General features: G+C 47.8%; 6 protein-coding genes across 6 annotated transcripts; 2 read left to right on the top strand and 4 right to left on the bottom strand.

The window, feature by feature from the left end:
* Positions 1 to 4,544: 4,544 nt before the first annotated feature.
* Positions 4,545 to 6,254, bottom strand: FIESC28_05900 (uncharacterized protein; the record flags this gene model as incomplete). The annotated part of the gene is made up of 4 exons (XM_031160045.1): positions 4,545 to 5,378; positions 5,426 to 5,578; positions 5,631 to 6,065; positions 6,252 to 6,254. 4 exons carry the CDS (start codon positions 6,252 to 6,254, stop codon positions 4,545 to 4,547), a joined length of 1,425 nt encoding a protein of 474 aa, XP_031015906.1.
* A 749-nt stretch (positions 6,255 to 7,003) lies between these two features.
* FIESC28_05899 (uncharacterized protein) lies at positions 7,004 to 8,176 on the top strand (the record flags this gene model as incomplete). The annotated part of the gene is made up of 3 exons (XM_031160044.1): positions 7,004 to 7,567; positions 7,617 to 7,907; positions 7,958 to 8,176. The coding sequence occupies 3 exons, from the start codon at positions 7,004 to 7,006 to the stop codon at positions 8,174 to 8,176; spliced, it is 1,074 nt and encodes a 357-aa protein (XP_031015905.1).
* Positions 8,177 to 8,510: 334 nt separating this feature from the next.
* On the bottom strand, positions 8,511 to 10,199 carry FIESC28_05898 (uncharacterized protein; the record flags this gene model as incomplete). The annotated part of the gene is made up of 1 exon (XM_031160043.1): positions 8,511 to 10,199. The coding sequence occupies one exon, from the start codon at positions 10,197 to 10,199 to the stop codon at positions 8,511 to 8,513; it is 1,689 nt and encodes a 562-aa protein (XP_031015904.1).
* Positions 10,200 to 12,131: 1,932 nt separating this feature from the next.
* FIESC28_05897 (uncharacterized protein) lies at positions 12,132 to 13,274 on the top strand (the record flags this gene model as incomplete). Its single annotated transcript, XM_031160042.1, has 1 exon — positions 12,132 to 13,274. One exon carries the CDS (start codon positions 12,132 to 12,134, stop codon positions 13,272 to 13,274), a length of 1,143 nt encoding a protein of 380 aa, XP_031015903.1.
* Positions 13,275 to 14,419: 1,145 nt separating this feature from the next.
* On the bottom strand, positions 14,420 to 16,398 carry FIESC28_05896 (uncharacterized protein; the record flags this gene model as incomplete). The annotated part of the gene is made up of 3 exons (XM_031160041.1): positions 14,420 to 15,695; positions 15,753 to 16,031; positions 16,283 to 16,398. 3 exons carry the CDS (start codon positions 16,396 to 16,398, stop codon positions 14,420 to 14,422), a joined length of 1,671 nt encoding a protein of 556 aa, XP_031015902.1.
* Positions 16,399 to 19,680: 3,282 nt separating this feature from the next.
* Positions 19,681 to 20,809, bottom strand: FIESC28_05895 (uncharacterized protein; the record flags this gene model as incomplete). The annotated part of the gene is made up of 3 exons (XM_031160040.1): positions 19,681 to 19,936; positions 19,988 to 20,733; positions 20,783 to 20,809. The coding sequence occupies 3 exons, from the start codon at positions 20,807 to 20,809 to the stop codon at positions 19,681 to 19,683; spliced, it is 1,029 nt and encodes a 342-aa protein (XP_031015901.1).
* Between the last annotated feature and the right edge of the window lie 184 nt (positions 20,810 to 20,993).

The raw sequence follows: 20,993 nt of genomic DNA, 5'->3' as shown, positions 1-20,993 counted from the left end.
TTGTCTCTCTCTCAGTCTTTTGCATTACTGTATGTTGCTCTTTCCAGAAATCTTGTGGATCTTTCTTTGCACTTTTGTTCCGAGTCATGTTTTGGGTAAGACGGCGTTTTATCCCGGGTCCATAACGGACAGCACTTGTATCCGCCGCATTACATAAAAGATATTCTAGGGTGCAGGGTTTCAAAATGGGGCTGTTGAGGTTTTAATACCAGCATGTTCCTTTATGATTGTGAAGCGATTGACGCGTAATTTAATTGCTATCAATTCTCACTGAGCATTGATCGTTACAGCTTATATTGTATGCCTCGTTTTGACTTTGTCATGTCAATGGGAAACTGTAAATATGCATGAGTAAAGTGTTGAACATTGAGTTTGACAGCGGCATTATTGACGCCTTGTTCTGTGGCGTATTTAGACGTAGCGGTTAGGCTAGCCAGGCCCAATGCAAGCCGGCAGGCAGCTGATACCAATGCTACCGTATTGAAAGGTACCCGGCATGGATGGAAACGTTACGGACATCACCGCGCGTTGCCTTGCCTCTGTACCTGTACAATAGCTCGCGGAGCCCCAGGCGTAAGCGGGTCGCTGTAACTCAATAGACTTTAGCAGACCACACTATGACGTACGACTGCTGCGGCTCTCCCTCTTGTCTTTAGCGTGTGTTCCGGGTATACCGAAGGCTTCACGATATCGCCGTTAGAATATCTTATCTCTGGCAGAATCTCGAACAACATGATGTGCGCTTGTATAGATAGGAGCCTCATCGGACACATATTCTGAGACACTGATAAAGACAAGATGATAGGCATCAAGCCGGTACAATCCACCTCCGCACAGACAAGACTCGTTTGCCCCAGATTTCATCGTATCATATCGGATCCACCGTGTCTGCGCGTTGGCAAGTCTAGCCGCAGGCAAGTCTGGAGGACACAGGGCAGCCGGGGTATCAACCCCAGAAACTCGGACAGATATCGGGCCGAGCGTGGTTTGGATTCGTGCACATTTCCCCAGATATAACGTCTGTAAGCGAGGCGATTTGTTATCTCGCAGTGGTGATCTGCAGCTACATCCTTGTTCTTACAGTTACGACATGGAGATGCGTTGACCCTGGCTAATTTCTTGGTCCGATTATCACTGCATGGACGGATTGCAGGGTACACAATCGGGGAAGTTGTCGTGCCGTAATAGTTGGTAGTAATTTGGCGCGATACTGGGTAGAATACGTCATTGCTGCTTGGACTTTTTATCGTCTGTTTGCTCAACGTCGGGAATACTCTCATCTCCTACAGTCAACGTCCAACTTCAGCCCATGCGCTGCATTACACCCGAACGCCATCTCAGGCCACAAAGCACCATTCCAATTGAGTAAGTAAAGAGGAATCAGTCGACTGGTGTTCATATGAACTCAAAAAGGTAGCAACTACGACCGAAGACCTTGAGAAGGACGAATTCGCGCCCGGGTCCTTGCTTCCATAGCTTCTGGAGTGAGCAGAGTGGCCTTTGCATCGGCATGACCCAAAACCAGATCCTGGGACCTTTCACGTATTTCGAAACATTCTTGCATAAGAAATATGACAACAAGGCATGTCTAAGCAGCAGCCAGCCGTTTCGCTCTCCTAGGGTTATTTCCTTTCTATCACGGTTACACCATCGCCTCTGACGGTGTTACCGGTCTCTACCGTGGTCTCATGCCCTCCGTCGCTGTCGAAGCCCGTTGGCGACCCTAGACCTGTGTCTCGCAGATGCGCGAAACTGAATTGATTCCATAACGTTTAAGATAAGATAGAATGAAAGAGACTGCCATCAACCCCTTCCCACTTAGATTGACCGCCGCCCCAAGTTCGCCGACTCGTTTGCGCAAAAGGTCACTGGAAAGCTCCCCAACCGGACCAGAGAGAATGTTAGGCTTTTCACTGATCGCCTACGGGAATTATTGCATGCGAGAAAGTCCGCGGTCTTACGACCCCCGATGTCCAGTACCACGATGACATCCCGGAGTGTTATTCCTCGACCGTCTCGGAGGCAGAGGAAAGAGTCTTAGGTAGCTATAAGGTAGAATGGGTTGAGCCTGCGAGAATGGACGGTTATGCATCCTTCCGATTGGTCCAATGGCGATTAGTGATATCAACTTCTCAAACCTTCTGTCCCGCTGATGGTCAGTTTCTCATGGGTCCAGGTCTGTCGCTAAAGCTCTTCGCATCCAGGGATAAAGACTTTCGCACTTGGCCTTCCATCAACATTGTTCTGACGAATTTGGACCTGTACAAAACTACCGATGAGTATTTAGTCATAAATAAAAACAGGGTTGGAGAGAGGTGATGGGGGTGACTCGGTAGATGAGATTGACAAGAGTAGCAGGTCGATCACGATGCTGGATTATAGATACTGTGACCAGAGAAAAACTGGGATATCAAGATGAGTAAGTCATCTTGATATCAACCGAAGGTATCATACGTTCGACACGATGACGTTAGGACGAGGAAGAACCATTACTATTCAGCTAGCTGCATTACACAGCCTGTGTATAAGTGTGGATATCACGTTGACCTCATACTATTTCATGTCTCCATGCACCACAGGGGTCGCGAGTAGAGACTCAGTGCTGACAAGTGATGTTTTCAAGGGCAATGATTTGCGACCTCGAATATGATAAACTTATCAGCCTGTTATAGGGTGTTAAGGCTATCGAATTGGTATATTCCAGGCCAGTCTGGACCCAGAGCTCTTTACGTCGAGCCCAATGATATATCACGCTTGTAGCTCTGGTGGAACAGGCCTTCATATGATTTTTAGCTTAACTGCGATACGTTTGAAGAAACAAAAACTCTACTGCAGGAACGTAGCACCCTTAGACTATACCTACTACAGTAGGAGGTATATCACGACCCTCACTCTCAGCTGAGGAAGGAGCGCCACTTCAGCCAGGATCGCCCCTGAGGGAAATGAATTCCAGCTGATTGGGACGTCAGCCCGCCATAGTAGAGCCACGCCGTACCAAGAGTAGATTAAAGTGGCTGATTGTGACAACTTATTGTTTTGTCCCAGGACCTTGGAATATAACATAGTGTTCTTTGTAGATGATCCACGGTTGAAGATCATATTACTTTAAGACATCGAGGATTGCCATTTGAGTTGTTCTATCCTACAACCTTGCTTGCTGCCAATTTGTAAATAGATGGGCAATTGAAGAAGATATCAAGAGATATACATCAGGGAGAGGTCTCTGCAAACTGTACTATCTTAAACTGGTTCAAGGATACTGGGTATCAAGAAGCAGTTGGCTGTCTAAAGAACTAACTAGCATATACGGACCACTCTCTGTCTCAATATTTGTTTTCTTGGAACATGGCTAGCTGACTATTAGACTAGTGAATGCTAGCATAAGTAGCTGACCCAGTCTCTGATCATGTCCCGAGCAGCTGGATCTGTGGCTTGATCTAGACCACAGCAGACCACGGTGAGATCCACTACGGGAACCAGGATCATAAACTTCTTGCCAAGAACAAAAGAATAACACCTACTAATTATATACAATAAAATGATTATATCTCGATTGCAGTAAGCTGTACAATAACTACAATTAAACTTACACTTCATTGGTATACCATATGCTAATTTAAATACCTAAGAAGTATGCAAGAAGGGGGAAATACTACTCTGTACGAAATCGCGGTAGCTGGCGTTTTTAAATCAGGCCACTGTAAAACACAGATAGCTAATGAAGTCGGGCTGGCTTGTTCTAAATAGCTGATTCTGGCTTAGACAAGTAACTAGCCTACAGCTGCAGACAGATTATCTCGAAAGCAGAGCGGTGAGTCAAACTACAGCTTTTCAATAGAGGCGCACTATTGCTAAGCTATGGCATGGCTATAGCAATAGGAACGAGATAGCAATAGTCTAGACCCAATAGCTCGGCATGGATTAACATGTGACATTGTTCCCACCAAGGAACCGAGAACAATCTTACATATATAACAGGACTGCCAAGCCCTTCAGTCTTCAATACACATCATCATCTCAACTGCCAATCACTTATCAACATGCATATCAAGTCACTACTTCTCGCCTGTACTCTGTACATTCCTCTTACCTTGGCTGCGCCAGGTCTTAGTCCTGCAATCAACATCCGTGGTGTGTTCGGCCTTGCGAAAAACGGCTGCAACGCCTGCCCTGGTACATACAAGTTTCAACCCAGTGACAAGTCCTGCGATACAAAGACAAACTGCTGTGTTGGCGTGTGCCATGCGACAGACGGAAGAACCTAGCTTACGTATAGTATGTTACCTCTTGTTAGATCGGCACTATGTCGGCTTGCTTCTAGCGTGATATAGTTCAAAAGTCTGGCATCGGATTGAGGAGGGTCTTAATAAGACGAAAGGAGTGGTGAAGGATTGCAATTATATGGAGGCTTAGCTATGGACTGATTATATAGAGTCAGTCTCTCTTTATCGTCAAGCGATCCAATCTGACACCGACTCATTCATAAGCTATATAATAATCTCATTTGACCTTGTTAACTGTCATCCATCTCATCTATCTACATATCAAGGACATGCCCCTTCAGGAGCCACATCCGGCACTCCAGCCCTCCCCATCCCACACCACCAAACCCTCGCCCGAAACTCAACACCTTCCATACCGAATAACCTCTCGTCCGAATACCCATAGTCCACCCCATCATCCGCCTGCAAGTTCTTCAGAAACCTACCCACAAAGCTCCCCAAGAACGGCCTCGAAAAGATCTTTGTGAGAAGCAACCTTTCCTTACTCATAATCCTCTGACCATCGAATGTCTCCGCCATAATAAGATATCGAATTGCGTTTCCGAGGGGGAAGAAGACTGCTACGGCGGTATAGTCGCCTGCCGGTGGTTGGAAGAGGAGATGCATGGCGTGAGCTATGCGGTAGGCGTACGATCTTGCGAGGATCTGGGATGGGCAGGACATTAGGGTGAAGTCTGGGGAGGTTTCGAGTTCGGTGAAGCCTTGTGTTGAGAAGACTAGAAGACATGTCATCCAGTAGTAGCAACTTAGGTAGATTATTGCGAGGTCGTCGTCGTTGCGGGGGCTAGGTAGGGTTTCGCCAACGATTGTGTAGTCGTATGTTTTTAGGATGGGGCCTACTTCCGTTTTCCAGGATGAAAGGGCCATCTCGCATGTGCGACACTTGTCCATGAGCGCGTCATGTAAGTATTCTGCTTGTGTCTGGTTCGAGGCTTGACGGAGTATATCTAAATCTTCTAGAAGACCTGGAACTTCTACCAAGATATCAACAAGTCTGTTGAGTGGCGAATCTGTCACTGAACGCCATAATGGCGATTCTTTCCATTGTTTCCGACTAAAAGGTGACCTTTTCCTCCGGGAGGTATAAGCATTGGTCTACAACTGTTAGCGCACATGCATAGGCATCATTAGTAAGTGCTTACTAAAGCGAGACGTCCATCTGCCAACAGCTGGCGTCCCATTGAAGACCAAGCATCATCGGGTCCACGGCTCAAAATGAGTGCTGTTTCACCATCAATGTGTTTCTTAAACCCCTGGGCTGTCCATTGCGCGTCCGAACTCGTACCAAAGAGTTGCTATTGTCCAATTAGCACTTCAGCACCACAAGAATCGACAAGGTAACGTTACCTCGTAGACGCGCATGAGTTGAATAGCAGCCAACATCCCATCCTTGTCCTGTCTGGACTCCAACGAGATAGCCATCTGCTGCAGCGCCAAGCCATACGCCTGTTGACTCTTCCGCGTAAGCTGCATATCGTTGTTATTCGCCCCGAGAGTGGCCGTGCTCAATGCCATAGCGACATATTGCAAAGCAGGTTCTACCTCACTCAAGTCCTCATAAAGTCTCATACGCTGGAAACTCGTTGTACCAGAAGCTTTTAGTGAGAAACCATTTCCGCCCGACAGATAGTCCATCCAGAACAGCCCTGTGAATTTCTGAGCTCTGGCCGTTCTCGTCAGTGAGTCGTGCTGCACCACCACCAATGTCTCGGACCGATTCACATTCTGTTGTATTTTGCTGTAGAAGGTCTGCTTTGAGCCCTCGCTGTTTAGCCAAATGGGCTGTTTTTCATAGCCCCCACACGAGATATTGAGAGCAATGCATTGACCGCAGAAGGGTTTTTTCTTATCGCACTAGGAAACATTCTTAACCACATGTCTAAAGGATTCGAAATATGTGAAGTGGCTCACTCCTTTTTTGCGTTTGCGACATGTAATGCAACCCTTGGACCGGCCTGGAACGCCTACCATGGTGACGAGTTCAATAAAAAGAGAGGAAACCCGTAGGATATATATAACGCCCCGACGGAGAACTATGTACGGAGTCCGCTCGATCACGATTTTGGGCGAGTCCAACCAATTGAGGTTGGTTGGGTAAAAGAAGACCAACAGCCTTACAGATCAGTCACGAATTTGGATGACGGCATTGACTTTTTTCCGTGGGCGCAGATTGACTCTCGATAAGGTTTAGCGGTGAATCCTTCGCATATGCCCAATCGCATTCGCCTGGACAGACAAGCTTATTTCGCTACTGCTTGTCAGGGTGTCAGAAGAAATGACCGCTAGCGGCACAAGAGACGAAATAGTTTAGTCTATTTATGCCCACCTAGACCACCTCTTGAGCCACTTTATTTTGGCAACCTTGGACTTGGAGGACAATTCTTCCGTTACCCCAACTGCCGCTCTCGCATTCATTGTATCCACTTCCTCTCACAACCAATAGAAGGGATCAGAAGACGGACTTGGCGCTGTTGAGACACGGATATCGATTTACAGGGACATTTCCAATCTTGGATTCAATCTGCGCCAGAGCCTGCACCGTAGGTTTTGAGATCTTGTCTTGCCTGGTGTTTCCTGCCATTGTTGGGACATGCGACATGTATATATATCCTCATGGACGACGCTACGTTAATTCCCATACCATCCCAATCTCAATACCCATCAATTAACTTCAATTCTACCTTCATTTTACACATATCCCAATCTCAAACACAAACAAAATGGTAGCACCAACTCGACCCCCTGCCAATGGCTTCGTCGCCGTAGCCCGTAAAGTTTACAATCCAATTGGCTTTTCCAAAGGCTACAACTTCGTCCTCTGGTTCATCTTCGCCGGCGCCCTCTTCGGCTTTTCTCTCGCCCGCATGATGTTCCTCGACTTCTACGGCGTCTACTGCAATCCCAACAACAATGGTGGCGGCGCTGGTCCTGGCGAATGCTTCTCTTACAAGAGCAAGGATGTCTACAAAATTGGTATCAAGATACATCTCTACACTATCATCCCCGCTGCCTTTCTTGTCTGCTTTCAGTTTGTACCATTCATTCGGCACAAGGCTCTTCTTTTCCATCGCATCAATGGATACATCTGTGTTGTTCTTGCTCTTATCGGAACTGTGGGCGCTATCATGATCGCGCCTGTTTCCTTTGGTGGCTCCCTTAATATCAGAGCATGGATTGGAACCGCTGCGATTATGTTTGTTGGATCTTTGTTTTTGGCAATCTGGAACATCAAGAAGTTGCAGCTCGAGCAGCATCGTGCTTGGATGCTTCGCGCCTGGTTCTACGTAAGTACACATCACATCTCTGTTGCGTCGCAACGACTAACATAATTAGGCTGGTTCCATCATCACTCTTCGACTCATCATGATTCTTTCTGCTATGATCATGTCCAAGAACCCATCCTTCCGCGAACCTATGCAGTGCGACAAGATTGCCACATTCTACGATGACACCGATGCTTTGGTAGCTGTGTACCCGACATGCCAAAGTTTGGATGCTTGGGTAGCAGTCCAGGGCGATATGGGTGGTGACAGTGCCGAGAACATCGCTGCTGCGCTCTCTCTTGGTTTCTCAATGGGCGTCTGGGTAGCCCTCGCCATACATGCTATTGGCATTGAAGTATACGTAAGTTCAACCTGTCCACGCGGCATTGGCCTTCGCTAACGACACGATAGCTTCAATTGACACCTGCTGAGTTTGAGCGTCTTCGCAAGATTTCTTACCAACGACAACTTGAGAGAGGATTCAAGAACCCTGGTAGTGCTGGTCTTACTGTTGACCGTCTCGGGGATTCTGAGAAGTGGTCTCCCGGAAACGAGGTCGCTGCTGCTACTCCTGCTCCCCCTCCTACGAAGCGACATGACAGCGATTCTTCATTCGTGCCTACTCCTTAGATTGTGTATTATAATGGTTTGGAAGATGTAAGGACTGTTTAAGCGTTTCAAATTTTAGATACCTAGAGTTAGCCATGTAAATGTTTTATGTTTATCAATTACCAGCAACAAAAGTGACCGTTCTCTTAGCAGTGAACGATAGCCATCAAGATCATATGCGTCAACGATGAAAGATGGATTGATATGGAAGTACTCAATTAACTTGAAATAATGAAAAAGAAGAGAGATACTAATCGAACACGGTCTATATGAAACGCTTTTGGGCAGACATAGAAAAATGCTAAGAAACTTTTTACCCCCCATAAATCATCAGGTCATCACATAGCATCACCACTTAGAATTGCTCCTTCCTGTCGAGCTTTCCGATCAGCTTTCCTCCATCAAGAATACTTCCAAACATAGCAGCTTCAAACAGATAATTGACCTGCCAAGCATGGTGGTTCGCATGGGCAATCAACCAGACCATCTCCAAGACTTTACCTTTGGAGAAGAGCTTGGCCATCCTTAATCTTGAACCCTCGGCAAGATCAAGCTCAGTCTTCTCAGAGACTTGGCCGCCACGGACGTACTCCAAGGGACCTGTTACAAGATACCACCAAAGTTCCTTGAGAAGAGGTTCGTCGGAGTGGCGGTTAAGATGGTCGTGTACACGATCACATGTATCTTCGCCGTTGCAAGTGTACTTGGCGTCAAGGGGACGACTGAAGCCAGTCAGGTGGAAAGTCTTATCAAACACCTCATCGAAATCACCCTCACTCTGAGGTTGAGCAGGTGTCTTCCTCGCCTTCTGCCATCCCAGAAGAGCACGTCGGAAAAACATGTGTCGGTCATTCTGGATATGCCAAGTGTACAGCGCAGCACACATTCTAGCAACAGGTTCATGCCATCGCTGCGTAAGCATCCTAGCGCCCATAACAGCGTAGGCATCGTAAACCTTTCTCAAAACATCCTCACTGACGATTCCAGTGTCTGTAATGTCGCTGACGTTGAGGAAAGAATTCATCACCTCGGAGTTGACAAGATCGCAGCCAACATCCACGACATCGGTTCCTGGCGAACTGAAGACAAGATCAGCCATGACAGCCCCAGCATCAAAGCCTCGCGCTGTCGCTTCGGCTGCCATGCCAAGAAGACTACTCTCGGACAACGAAACAATCTGCGCGGTCCGTCTGTCCAGCCGAGCGGATCGGTTCAGGAGATGGTCCTTGTGCTTCTTCTCCAGGGCGATCTTACCCTGGATGTATCGCTTACCGATAGCGACAGCATCGCGACGCTGTTGACCACCAGGGGTCTTGAGCGCATGGGGATCATTCAGGCCCTTCTCCAACAAAGGCTCAAGGTTGGGGAAGACGTAGTTGTAACCGTGCTCGTAGTAGAATGCCATGTCGGTAACATAATTGGAGAACATGGTGTTGGAGTCGGCTGCGCCCATGAGGAGACTAGCGATACCACAACCGAACAGGGCATTGGTGGTCTTCAGCGCTTCAGGCCAGTGCTCTGCACCAAGGATGTGAAGGATCTCATCCGACACCGGACTCAGACCAGCGCCCTTGGGAGGAAGAACGTTGCCGATCGCATGCTGGGACGTTTTCCACTCTTCTAGCTCAGGTGAGAGTTTCAGCTGAGTAACCCTTGAACTAGGCACTGAATCCTCGGATGAAGAAGCCCCCGAAAATTCATCAATGTCCTCGAAGACTTCAATCACAAAGGTACTGGCAAGGTGGGACAGACGCTGGAGATCATCCACGGTTCCACGACCGATGAGACCTCTCGCTTCAGCATATCCGATGTGTACAGGGTGTTTATTCTTGGAGGAGAGCAATCTCCCGATGCCACGGGCCCGGAAACCCTTTCCCCAGAAGTAAGGCTCGAGTGAAGTGGAGTTTGAGGGACCGTCAGTGAGAGCGGTGTCTGTCTTTTCGAGTGAAGAAGAGGATGTTTTGACTTTGATCTTGAGCCCATTGAGGTTAAACTCGTCCCAGTAGCTCTGCTGAGGCCAGGGTAGACACCAGGGGAAGGACATTTTGATCGACAATGGGGAAATTAAAGTGCTGGGTATAGTAGATAGTTCACGATGGTGAGAAGTCTGAGCGTAATGATCCTTACTAGGGTGGTTCGCCAGACTCTTCTCTTTTATACAAAAACTTCATCTTTACGTCCCAGGGATGAAATGCCTCAGTGAGAAATGGTTGAAACAATTATAAACTCGCCATCGTATACAGAATTGCTTGAATTGTTGGACAATGAATTCTTTCAACCTCATGAACATGTGTGTTGGTTGACACTTGAACTAGGGTCTAGGTCCAGAAAACAGGGATGAGCCAACGGGAGCTCCATAACCTGTTCCCCCCTCTACGAATTGCAGGGACCGTGTCTTGGATTAAAGCAAACCTGCAGTGAAGATCACTTGTTAGCAGGAACAAGAAGATGGTGGTGGTGGGTGAGACAGAATAGCCTTCGGAACCTCCAGAACTTGGTCTTTGGAGTGGGTGGTGCATTGTTTACAAGTCAATGTCTCAGTATAGCCTCTACGGCAATTCCCGTAAGATTGGTGTTCAAGATCTGAAGGATTTCATCAGTGGGTTCAGATCTGAGAGTTCGAGTGCTTTGACAAAGGGGAGAATGCGATTACCAGGATATCGGAATTCGAGCGGAATAATATGGGGAAGTTACAATCACAGTCGTAATCACCAACATGCAGATTTTAAGTGCATTTGCCAAGAGTAACATCAATTGGCTGGGATAAACCGTTTACCCGGTAGTGATATCGGATCGCGACGCCATTCGGCACTTGGGCTCCACGTTTAATGGGATTCAAGCCATTGTCGTTTCTACACGTGAACATTACTGCACGCTAATTGTGTTTAGATAAAGAGGGAAAACGCCGCATGTTCGTTCTGCAGGTCAATTGATGGGTCTTGCCGAGGCAATTATGCATACAATATGTACGTAGGTAGGCTACTAATTGCAGTAGCTGGCGGTGAGCGAAACATGACTGAGAGCTGAGCTGAACTTGTTCCACAAATACGCGTTCCAAGCTTGGAACCCGAAGTGTAAAGAGTGGCACTGAAAGCATCTAGAAGATTTCTTATGTCTCTCCTTACTAGAAACTGACATATCAGATGTTTGTAAAGAGTCAAGGGTCTGATACCGTCACGCTCTTTGTTTGTCTGTCACTACACCACAATGACGAATATCGCTTCTGCATTCATCATCTTCACCCGACGCCCCCCAATCTGGATCCATCCACCTTAGCTTCCCACTAATTTAGCCTCGACAAGCACGAGCCACTCAAACACACGATCAACGAAAGCCTGATATCGAATCGTCCGGGCCGGGCCTCACTTTTGGTCGCCATGAGCGTTTAAATCATGGCTTTACAGTAAAGTTCGACAAGCATCTTGCTCTCACGGATCAAGTAAGATGCTGAACTCTATACAGCCCCGTAGACTAATCTCGATCCTGAATCTTGGTGAATGAAGCAAAGACCATGATCGTCCAGAGCTGAGATAGCCTACCCTGGCAAACAGGGTCAATCATTGCCAGATTGCTCATTCCTGTCATGTCCAAACCCGGCATCGTAGTGGAACGACCTGTGTTGGGCCACATTCCAAAGTCTTGGCACCACTGGCTTTTTTCTTTTTCTTCTTTTCTTTTTCTTTTTTCTCTTTGCGTACCAGTTTTGTCTTTTGCTCGTTTGCTGAACCTTTTTTTCGGTAAACTTGCGAATAAAACAAGTACGGTGTTTCTCCCTCATCTCCATCTAGCTTCGGTCTTCTCCATTTCTCATACCACGACTCCCCTCCCTGCATAGAACTACTGCAGACTCACAACCAACAACCAACCCTAACGCCAAGACATTGCACAGTCAGGCACTTTAGTCGCCCACTTGCTGCACTGCACTACTCTTTGACCAACCTGATCTGATATTCATCTCTCGATCTGACTAATAGCAATGGCTCCATCCGACGGCCTTTCTTCGATCTCATACCGCCCCGTTGATCTGTCGGCTCGCGAGTTTAGGCTGCTAGAGCTGCAGCCATCTCCCACCAACGACATCAACGACCGTGTAGTCTGTCGCCTCGTCCACGACAAGCTCACTGCATCTCCGGACTACATTGGTCTCTCAGCGCTCTACGGTGACATCACAAATACAGAGACCATCATTCTAAATGGCAACAAAGTGTCTATACCCTCCGACCTTGCAGAGGCGTTACGCTATGTCCGCGATGTCTTTCTTGGAAGACGCATCTCCACAGCCCATTCAACATCAGCCCTCGATCTCGAAACACAAAGAAACAATACTGCCACCTCAGACGACTCGCCACCGCCGTCACCTACAACAAAGCGACCTGGCTGGTTGAGAACGTTCCTCAAGAAGCTCCTCGATCCAGGCCCTGCTAAGACAGACAAGCAACCTCCCCTTCGCGTCTGGGTCGATCTATTATGCATCAACCGACGAGACAAACGCGAGGACGCCGAGCGTCGCGCCTCCATGGCCCGAGCCTTCAAGCAGGCGAGACTGGTAGTAGGATGGTTGGGACCCAAGGATTCAACGTCTGACCTCGCCATCGAGATCATTAGGGCGTGGGATAACTGCATGCCTGCCAACTTTGGAGAGCCTGGTGACCGCGAAGCGCACCCCGAGAACTACGCTCCAATTCTACAATGGATGGGCCCCGTCGCTCATCTCAGCGACATTCCTGAGGGCATCACCGACCCTACTGAAGTACCCAGCTACAGGGCCATCTCCAGTTTTCTGAATCGGCCTTATTTCCGGAATACGTGGATCCTTGATGACATCGCCATGGCGTCTTTTCCCACGTTCATGGTGGGCGATGGCATCGTGTCTTGGATGCAGATATTACGTCTGAATCGCGTCAATGAGGATATCAAGGATCACGGTGCTGAGATGTTCCCTAGTGAGCTAAGGCCTTTACTTGAGTATATGCCTCTTGGAAGTGTCTATACTTTTTTGAAGGAGTTTGATCGGAGGCAGAAGGTGGAGGAGGGTCGACCGCCAATGTGTTCTACGCCTGCGAGTTCTATAAGGAGTTCTGTTTCAATGACGCCCTTGCATCCAAGGCCGCGATCATAGATGGAGTTACTATTATTATATCTTGTCCTGACTGTCATCCTAGTGGGAATCGCTACGGTTTGATACCGGTGCGGGATGGTCATGTTATGATGCTTTCTTTTGTAATTCGTCAAGTAGATATCAATTTAGCGATGTTATTGTTGCCTCAGAATACCAGCCATTCAACTAAATGACGTCTAATTGAACCACATTCCTTCTGGAAGCACTCCAGGATCAACTTAAATGAGTGTCTCGCATGCAAGACCTCGACTCATTAGCCTATCGATGCTACTTGCAGAAATGATCCCCATCAATGTCTAGAATAATCTATAACTGCAACGGTATCCCCAGACTGACCCTGCATAGGCTTTCGAGGCTTCATCAGTCCATCTCGCAGGCCTGGACTTGCGACTTACACACCCTGACTGCCGGCCCGGCAAACAAGCGCCATCTACGCAATGGAATGCACAGATGAATGGCCTGCAGGTTTCAGCCACCCTCCCGTTTTACGCCACTGCATGACTTTTCGACGGTTGCGGTTCAGCCGCCAAACTTTAATTGGATAACGTACGATTTCTTTCGTTCCTTCGTTCTTTCGTTCTGGAAGGCTGGTCACTGGAATGTAACTCATCATTTGTATGTCACTGTGTCTTGCATGCAAAGACGTTCGAGGTTTGGTATTGATCGGTACATATGCGGATTGGACGGATGAGGTCTTGCGCTACATGATTGGTTGGACAAGTTCCTGATTTTTTATGTCGATTTTGGGTTTGCGTCACCGGTGATCTCGGACATGGAATAGAACAAGGGTGCTACGTTCATGGCGATCTAGAATGAAGAATCCTGATTTTCTTCCAGATCCCTTCTATTTGTGAATATTCTATCCAAAAGCAGTATTTTGGAATGAATATCTCCGGTATTCCACGGAGAGGATTGCCGGTGCATTCCCGGCAAGAATGGAGGCGTTCTGGACATGCTTTTTCTGCGTGGAGGGTCTGAAGGTCTTGCATGGAAATTGATCATCGGTTTCTAAATGTCCCTGATTAACATTCGGCACTCGCGCTTACTTCCACCTGCGGCCGTTTTTCGCTGTTGGTGGACATGTTCCTGCGTCGAACTGGAATGTAAACAAAGTAAAATTGGTCTATATGCTATGCTATGCTATGCTAGTAACTAAAATCAACGTTGGCTATAGGCGTTGCTGAATTCGGCGGGTGATGTGAATGTATCGAGTGCTGATCCTCTGCCGAGCTCGTAGTGTTGGAGTTTTGAAGTTCTGTTGGTTGCTCAGTGGTAGACCAGCCAGTATTGCGCATGGCTTGAAAACTCCAGCTGGGGTTAAAACCTGGACTTTCCCAGGCGTGTTGTACGCGCTCGTACATTTCGTCGATTTGCTCTAGTGTCATTCTGCTTGTTTCGTATACCAGGAACCAGACGAAGACGATGGCGAGGATACAGAATGTTCCCCAGATGAAGAATATCTTCAGACCGAAGCCGTCAGCGCCTCGACCCATTATGAATGGGGGAGCGTAGGCCACTGCAAAGTTCAGGAGCCAATTTGCTGTGGTTGATACAGACATGGCCTTTGCGCGGACCTTGAGAGGGAAGATCTCGGAGGTTACGACCCAAGTGACTGGACCCCAGGATGTGGCGTAGAAGAAGACGTTGATGGCGCAGCAGACTATGAGGGCCATGTTGGATGTACTTCTGAGGTTTTGAGATGATGTTTCGTTGGCCGTCGATACAGCGCCGATGATAAACTGACACACAGCCTGACCTAGGGCACCAGCCATGAGAAGCTTCCGTCGTCCCAGTTTCTCAATCACGATGAGGCCAGGGATTGTGCAGACGCAGTTGACGATAATCATAACGAGGTTGATGATGAAAGGATTGCTGACGCCGGATGTGTTGAAGAAAGTCGTTCCGTAGTACATGACGAAGTTGATGCCAGTCAATTGCTGCAACATTTGTAGTCCACAACCTGTCAAAGTCCGACGTCCAAGGTTGGAATTGCTTGTAAACAGATCTCTGTACGAATCATGACCCAACGTGAGCTCATACTGATGATTAGCAATAATTTCCTGCAGCTCATTCTGAAGAGCAGGATGCGTGATATCAAGTCTTCGGAACCGACTTAGGGAAATGCCCGCGTCGTCATTACGTCCTTTCTTCACCAAAAAGCGAGGTGTCTCTGGAAGCATGGCGATGCCGGCGGCGAGGATGACACCGGGGACGAGTTGGAGGCCTAGAGGGATACGGTAGGCGGCTGAACTGTTGATGTTTTGTGTGATGACGTTGATGACGGTTGCGCTGAGGATTCCGACAGTGATGGAGAGCTGGTAAGCGCAGATGATGCTTCCTCGAATCCATTTTGGCGCTGTCTCGGATTGATAGAGAGGAACGAGGACTGATGTTGCTCCTACCGCGACACCTGCCAAAGCCCTTCACATGAGCTGTCAGTACAGAGGACACCATGGAGGTGAGGATAATTGAGCTTACCTTCCAACCAGCAACATCGGTGTCGCTTGAGCACATACTTGAAAGATAGCCCCAATACAAAATGTGACAACAGCAGCAAGTAAAGTCTTGCGACGACCGATAGTATCGCCAAGGGGAGCAGCTAATATTGAGCCAACGACAGCTCCGAGACTAAGAATTCCCACGATGAGGGATGAGTCGGAAGGACATAGATCGATGTGACCATCGTCATCTCTACAGGACCGGTCGGTGGAGAAGTGGTCCTGGAAGACGTCCATCACAAGGACGCCATTGATGACCCTTGTAAGCCATGATTAGTTGACGATCATATGAGATAAAGCATGTGTGTAGTGAGTGAAGCAGTGACGATGATGAGATGAGGTACACGTCGATGACGCGACGCGTCAATGCAGTATAGAGACACTGGAGTAAGGGTCGCGTCACACAAGTTTGTATGATGGTGCATTCACATGCAACCGCGCCGCAAGACCCTTCCCCAAGAAGCAACAAGTTACGAGAGAATAATTCGGAAAAAGGGTTCTCAAACTCACCCCACATCGTAGCCAAACAGCAATCCGCCCGAAGCAACAAACAAACCGACCAGAATAGCGCGTATCGAAGACCCGGCAAAGTTCTCGGGCTTATGCCAACCCATGGCTCGTACCATGATGAGATATCATTGACTGCTGTACGTTGTTAGAGTACAGTATTACAGTATAGAAGGGTTTGACAGTGAGAGAAAAATGCTTTTTTTCAGGAGGTGAACCAATGATATGATTCGGAGAAAGCTAATGGCAAAAAAAGACTCAAGCAGAGCATCTCCAATTAATTGATCCACTAAAGACCCTGGACGGACAGGAATCTCCGTTCAGCTGAAGTGGAGAAACGCGTCATTTGGAGATAAAAGTGATGCGACACAAATTGATTGGGTGAGAGAGTTGGAGACACGGAAAAAAAGGTGGATGGGGCAAAAGGAAGAGGTCCTACCCGGGTTCGAACCGGGGACTTCGGAAGAGTATTTTGATGGGTAATCAAAATCCAACGTCCTAACCACTAGACTATAGGACCTAGGTCTGATTGCTGGCAGTGACTCTTGGAATTAGTATTATATGCTTTAAACTCCGAGCGTACTTAAATATAGGGTAATTCTAAGGTCTATCGTCCACGAGCCCCGCCGCTATGTAAAATCTCCGACTCAATTGTCGTTTATATACATATGAGTTTATTTCACATGTGGTAAATGGTGCTTGCCCTGCGTTAGATTAACCTAATAAGCTGCCGTTCGTGCTCCAACACACACCGCTCCAAATGGTAACATATTCCCACTCTTTCGAAACAGCGCGTTGTATTATTACTGTTGACCTCTCGAACACCGAGTCCTATACCAGGCTTGTTATCTCCCAGCCATTCCACAATACTCAGTATATAAAATTTACCCGCAACCACATCATCATCAAAATTTGGGTCGGCAACATCTAAACAGGCACTGGCGCTGCGATCAATATCCGTGCCCGGAGTCCATATATTCCGAAAGTAACGGCCATCTGGGTTGTCGCAGGACTCAATGCGCGTCAGTGGGCCCTTTATCTCAAGCCAGGCGTTCTTGACTTGCAGAAGCGAGTTTGGCGGTTCATACTCGCACGCGTATGACTCTATCGTTGCAAAAGGTGTCAAATACCCTCGGATCGGCATCCAGAATCTTGTTTCGACAGAGGCCCAGGACCAAGACGGTATGTTGCCAGCCATGTACCCTAAACTGCGTTTAGACTCTTCACCGCACCGCTGCCATATTAGAGCTTTAGGCATATCTTCTAGCCATAGGCCAGCGAGGTAAGTGTAGCCTGTACTCTCCTGGTACAGTCGAGCTATCCCAGCTAGTGCGGGTAATCTGTCGATATCTTTTGAAAGATCTCTCGAGGCATAATGACTTATCATTTCCGACCAATCGTGGTTTTTCCCAGTGGTCAAGAGATCTCTTAGTAGAACTGCGGACCCCATTGACCTTTGCGTAATCTCGTTCGCGTACCCTTCGAAGCAGTCCCACGAGGTCATCTCGTCGATATGCAGTACTTTCGAAGAGAGCATTCATTCCTGGAAGGTCCAAGCCCGTTTCAGCCACGTGCTCACTTGGTAGCCATCATATGCGGATGCCCAAAATCTGCACTCAAGATTCCACATGGAATTCTCTTGATCGTTCATTATGCTGCGAACCCAAATGCGCTTTCTTGGGCGCAAGGTAACGCCGTTGACTTTTAGAAGAATTATTGGTCCTGAGAAGTGGCGGATGTCTTCCCGCCGATCCATGAAACTTTGAACAGAGTCGTCGCAGACTTCAGTCGCTATTGTCAGCGATGACCCGCCGTAAACACTGCACATCTGGGCAGACTCGGTTTCCCAATCCTTGACATCGCCTTGAATGATACATAACGAATCGACCCAAAGGTATTGGTAACCTAGCGCGTGGCAAAGACGAATCGCATCAGCGATGGTGGCTGGTAGCTCGGCAAGGGTAAGCTTCCTAGGAAATTCGGCCGTTGTTGTCATATTCGCCTGTTTGGCAGAACCCCAACAGTACGATAAGCACGCATATTGATGTTTGCCTTCTAAGTGATGTGTTTCGATCACGCTGACTTCCATGACTTTTTCGTAGGTAGAGTTGATCTCAATAACGCGGCTCGGGAGTCTGGCCCGAGAACTATTTCTGACGCACGCCGTATGTTTTGTAAGACACTCTTCTCTCCAGCCACGGATCAACTTTAAGTGTGAATATGACAGGAGGTCTCTGGACGGCCGATGCGTAACCTCAGGGTCAAATTTGTCTTCTATCAGGAGTTTATCAATGCGGGTTACAGGACGCTTGACAGTTAAAACTCACCCGTGAGAACAGTGACCATTAGTTCGTACGATAAGCCCGCAGTTTCGTCAAACTCAATTGGAGTTGAGCACGGAACTCGAACCTGAACTTCAAATGTTATTTCTAACCTGCCTGATGCGACGTCTCCTGCGACGGATGCGCTGGTGTATCTCTCATAATCTTCCGGATCATCATCATCGCGATGCGCTTTCCAACTATCCCCAGTCAGTAATACTACAGGTCCTTCCAATTTACCTTTGTGCAGGTGTTCAACAAAGGACGACCTCCTCCAACCCCTCCCACTGTCAGGGCTGCTCTCTTTCTTATTCTCATATTCGATCTGCTTGACTATCTCTTCCGCGAAGGTTTCGGCCCGGACATCGCTCGGATCACACGGGGCGCGGAGAGATGAATGGCCCGCACGGAACTTCTGCTTGCGTTGTTCATCAAAGAGGACATCGAATTTATCAGATATGCCAAGACTATCCAGCAACAGCTGGCACATTCGACAGCCGTCACTCGCCGAGTCTTTCAGAGTAACAAGATTGGAGTGATGATAATATGCCCAATCATATGTCTGTTTACTCGTTGAGAAATCCGGAAAAACCCAGTTGATCTTGTGTCTTCTCCAAGATGTACCGTTTCGGGAATTCCAGCTCACAAAATCCTCGCAAATTGCGCAAATACCGGCCTCGACCTCTAAAGACGCCATTGTTATAGTATCCCTCTCTAAAGGAACTGATGGGTAGTACGAAGTACTAAAAAAAAAAAGGAATCTCTTCACAAAACTATGACATAACGATGGAGCCAGTGATTGTCACAGCGAGACCTATAGGCTGAGTAGAGTCTGTGGAGATGAGGTAAAACTGTGATAGAAGGCGGGGTACCTCTGATTACTTATGCAGTAACATTGTATTTTCCTTGCTGACATAGCCAAGATCAATTATAATACTAACCAATGAACTGCATATGAAAAGTGTGGGCCTAAAGAGTCCTAATGTCTCGTAGGAAAGACTTTCTGATGAGAAATGATGACACGGGTCTTGACATCTGCTATACTATTCAATTATCTTCATCTTTGTCATGCCAGCCAGGTTAGTAAAACTTGCGGTCATCAAACTCCTCGAACTTCTCGCTGATGATTTTCCTCGTCAACTCCATCAACTGATCTCCAAGCTTCTCATTCTGTGAAAACTCGCTACCTGGTTCAGGCACAGCAGGAGGACAAATGTATTGTCCGGACTTATCAGTGATAGTCGCAGCGTACACAGCGCTAGTAGCGCCCTGGAATTGATCCTTCTTGAAGGGCTCCATGCCAGCTGACATCGCGTATCCAGCGAGAGGGTATCTGCTAATCGTTAGTCGGCTCATACGTGAGAAGTGGGGAGCGATAGATACTTACGCTTCGTGGATATGCTCAGTGCTCTGTCTGGTACTGACAAAACCAGGATGAGAAGCATTCACCACAATCTTAGGCGACCCGGCCTTTGTAACATTGCGGTCAAGGTAGCGAGTGTACAGGATGTTTGCCAGCTTCGATCGCCCATACTGAGGGTTAGGTCCGAGATCCGTGTTGAGTTCATCCAAGCTCTCAAACTTAACGTCGCTTGGAGCACCCTGATGAGCATTCGAGGCTTGGTTCACAATCCTCACAGTGCCATGTTTCTCAGAAGTCTTCTTCAAAAGCTCAAGAAGATAACTCGTCAAGATAACATGACCGAAATGGTTCGTCGCCATGTGCTGATCAACCCCCATCGGCGAGAGCTGATAGGTCTGAATACCACGTCCAGCATTGTTAACCAGAATATCCAACCGATCAGTAGAGTTCTTGATCTTTTCAGCAGCCTTCTTGACTTCAGCCCAGCTGCTGAGATCGCACTGAATCCATTCCGTGCGGTCAGCCTTCTCTTGGCCGAGCTCTTCGGCGACGGACTTTTTGGCGCCCTTGACAACCTCTTCTGAGAGAGAAAGGATGAAGAGCTTGCTAATATCGTGAGTGAGGAGGGTATGGGTTATGCCGTAACCGATTCCTTCGCTGCCGCCTGTTACGACAGCGACTTTACCGGAGAGATTGGGAGTCTCTGAGAGGGAGAACTGGTGGGTGGCGAGTTGTTCGGCGGGACCACCAAAGTTCTCAGCGATAGTGTTCTGAAGAGGTTAGTGATGGGCTAGGAGACTAGATTAATGGAACGCTCACTTTGGCAGAGTCAATTAAAGAAGCCATGGTGTTGATCTGAGTTCTTCTCCAAAAGAGACAACTGTTGTGATGTGTAAAAGGGACTTGGGTCGATGCGGTAGTAGTTCGTGTAGCGTGGTATAATAACCCTGTAGAAATTCTTCTTCCAGCGATAATATTTAAAGTTTTCATTTAATGATATGCGAGAGGGAAAAGAATCCTGCAGTCTTAT

This window comes from Fusarium coffeatum (genome assembly GCF_003316985.1).
Source record: "Fusarium coffeatum strain FIESC_28 chromosome Unknown BRIP53273_contig_127, whole genome shotgun sequence".
Lineage (NCBI taxonomy): Eukaryota > Fungi > Ascomycota > Sordariomycetes > Hypocreales > Nectriaceae > Fusarium > Fusarium coffeatum.
The sequence above is the reverse complement of the archived record's forward strand: the minus strand, read 5'-3'. Positions and strand labels throughout refer to the sequence as shown.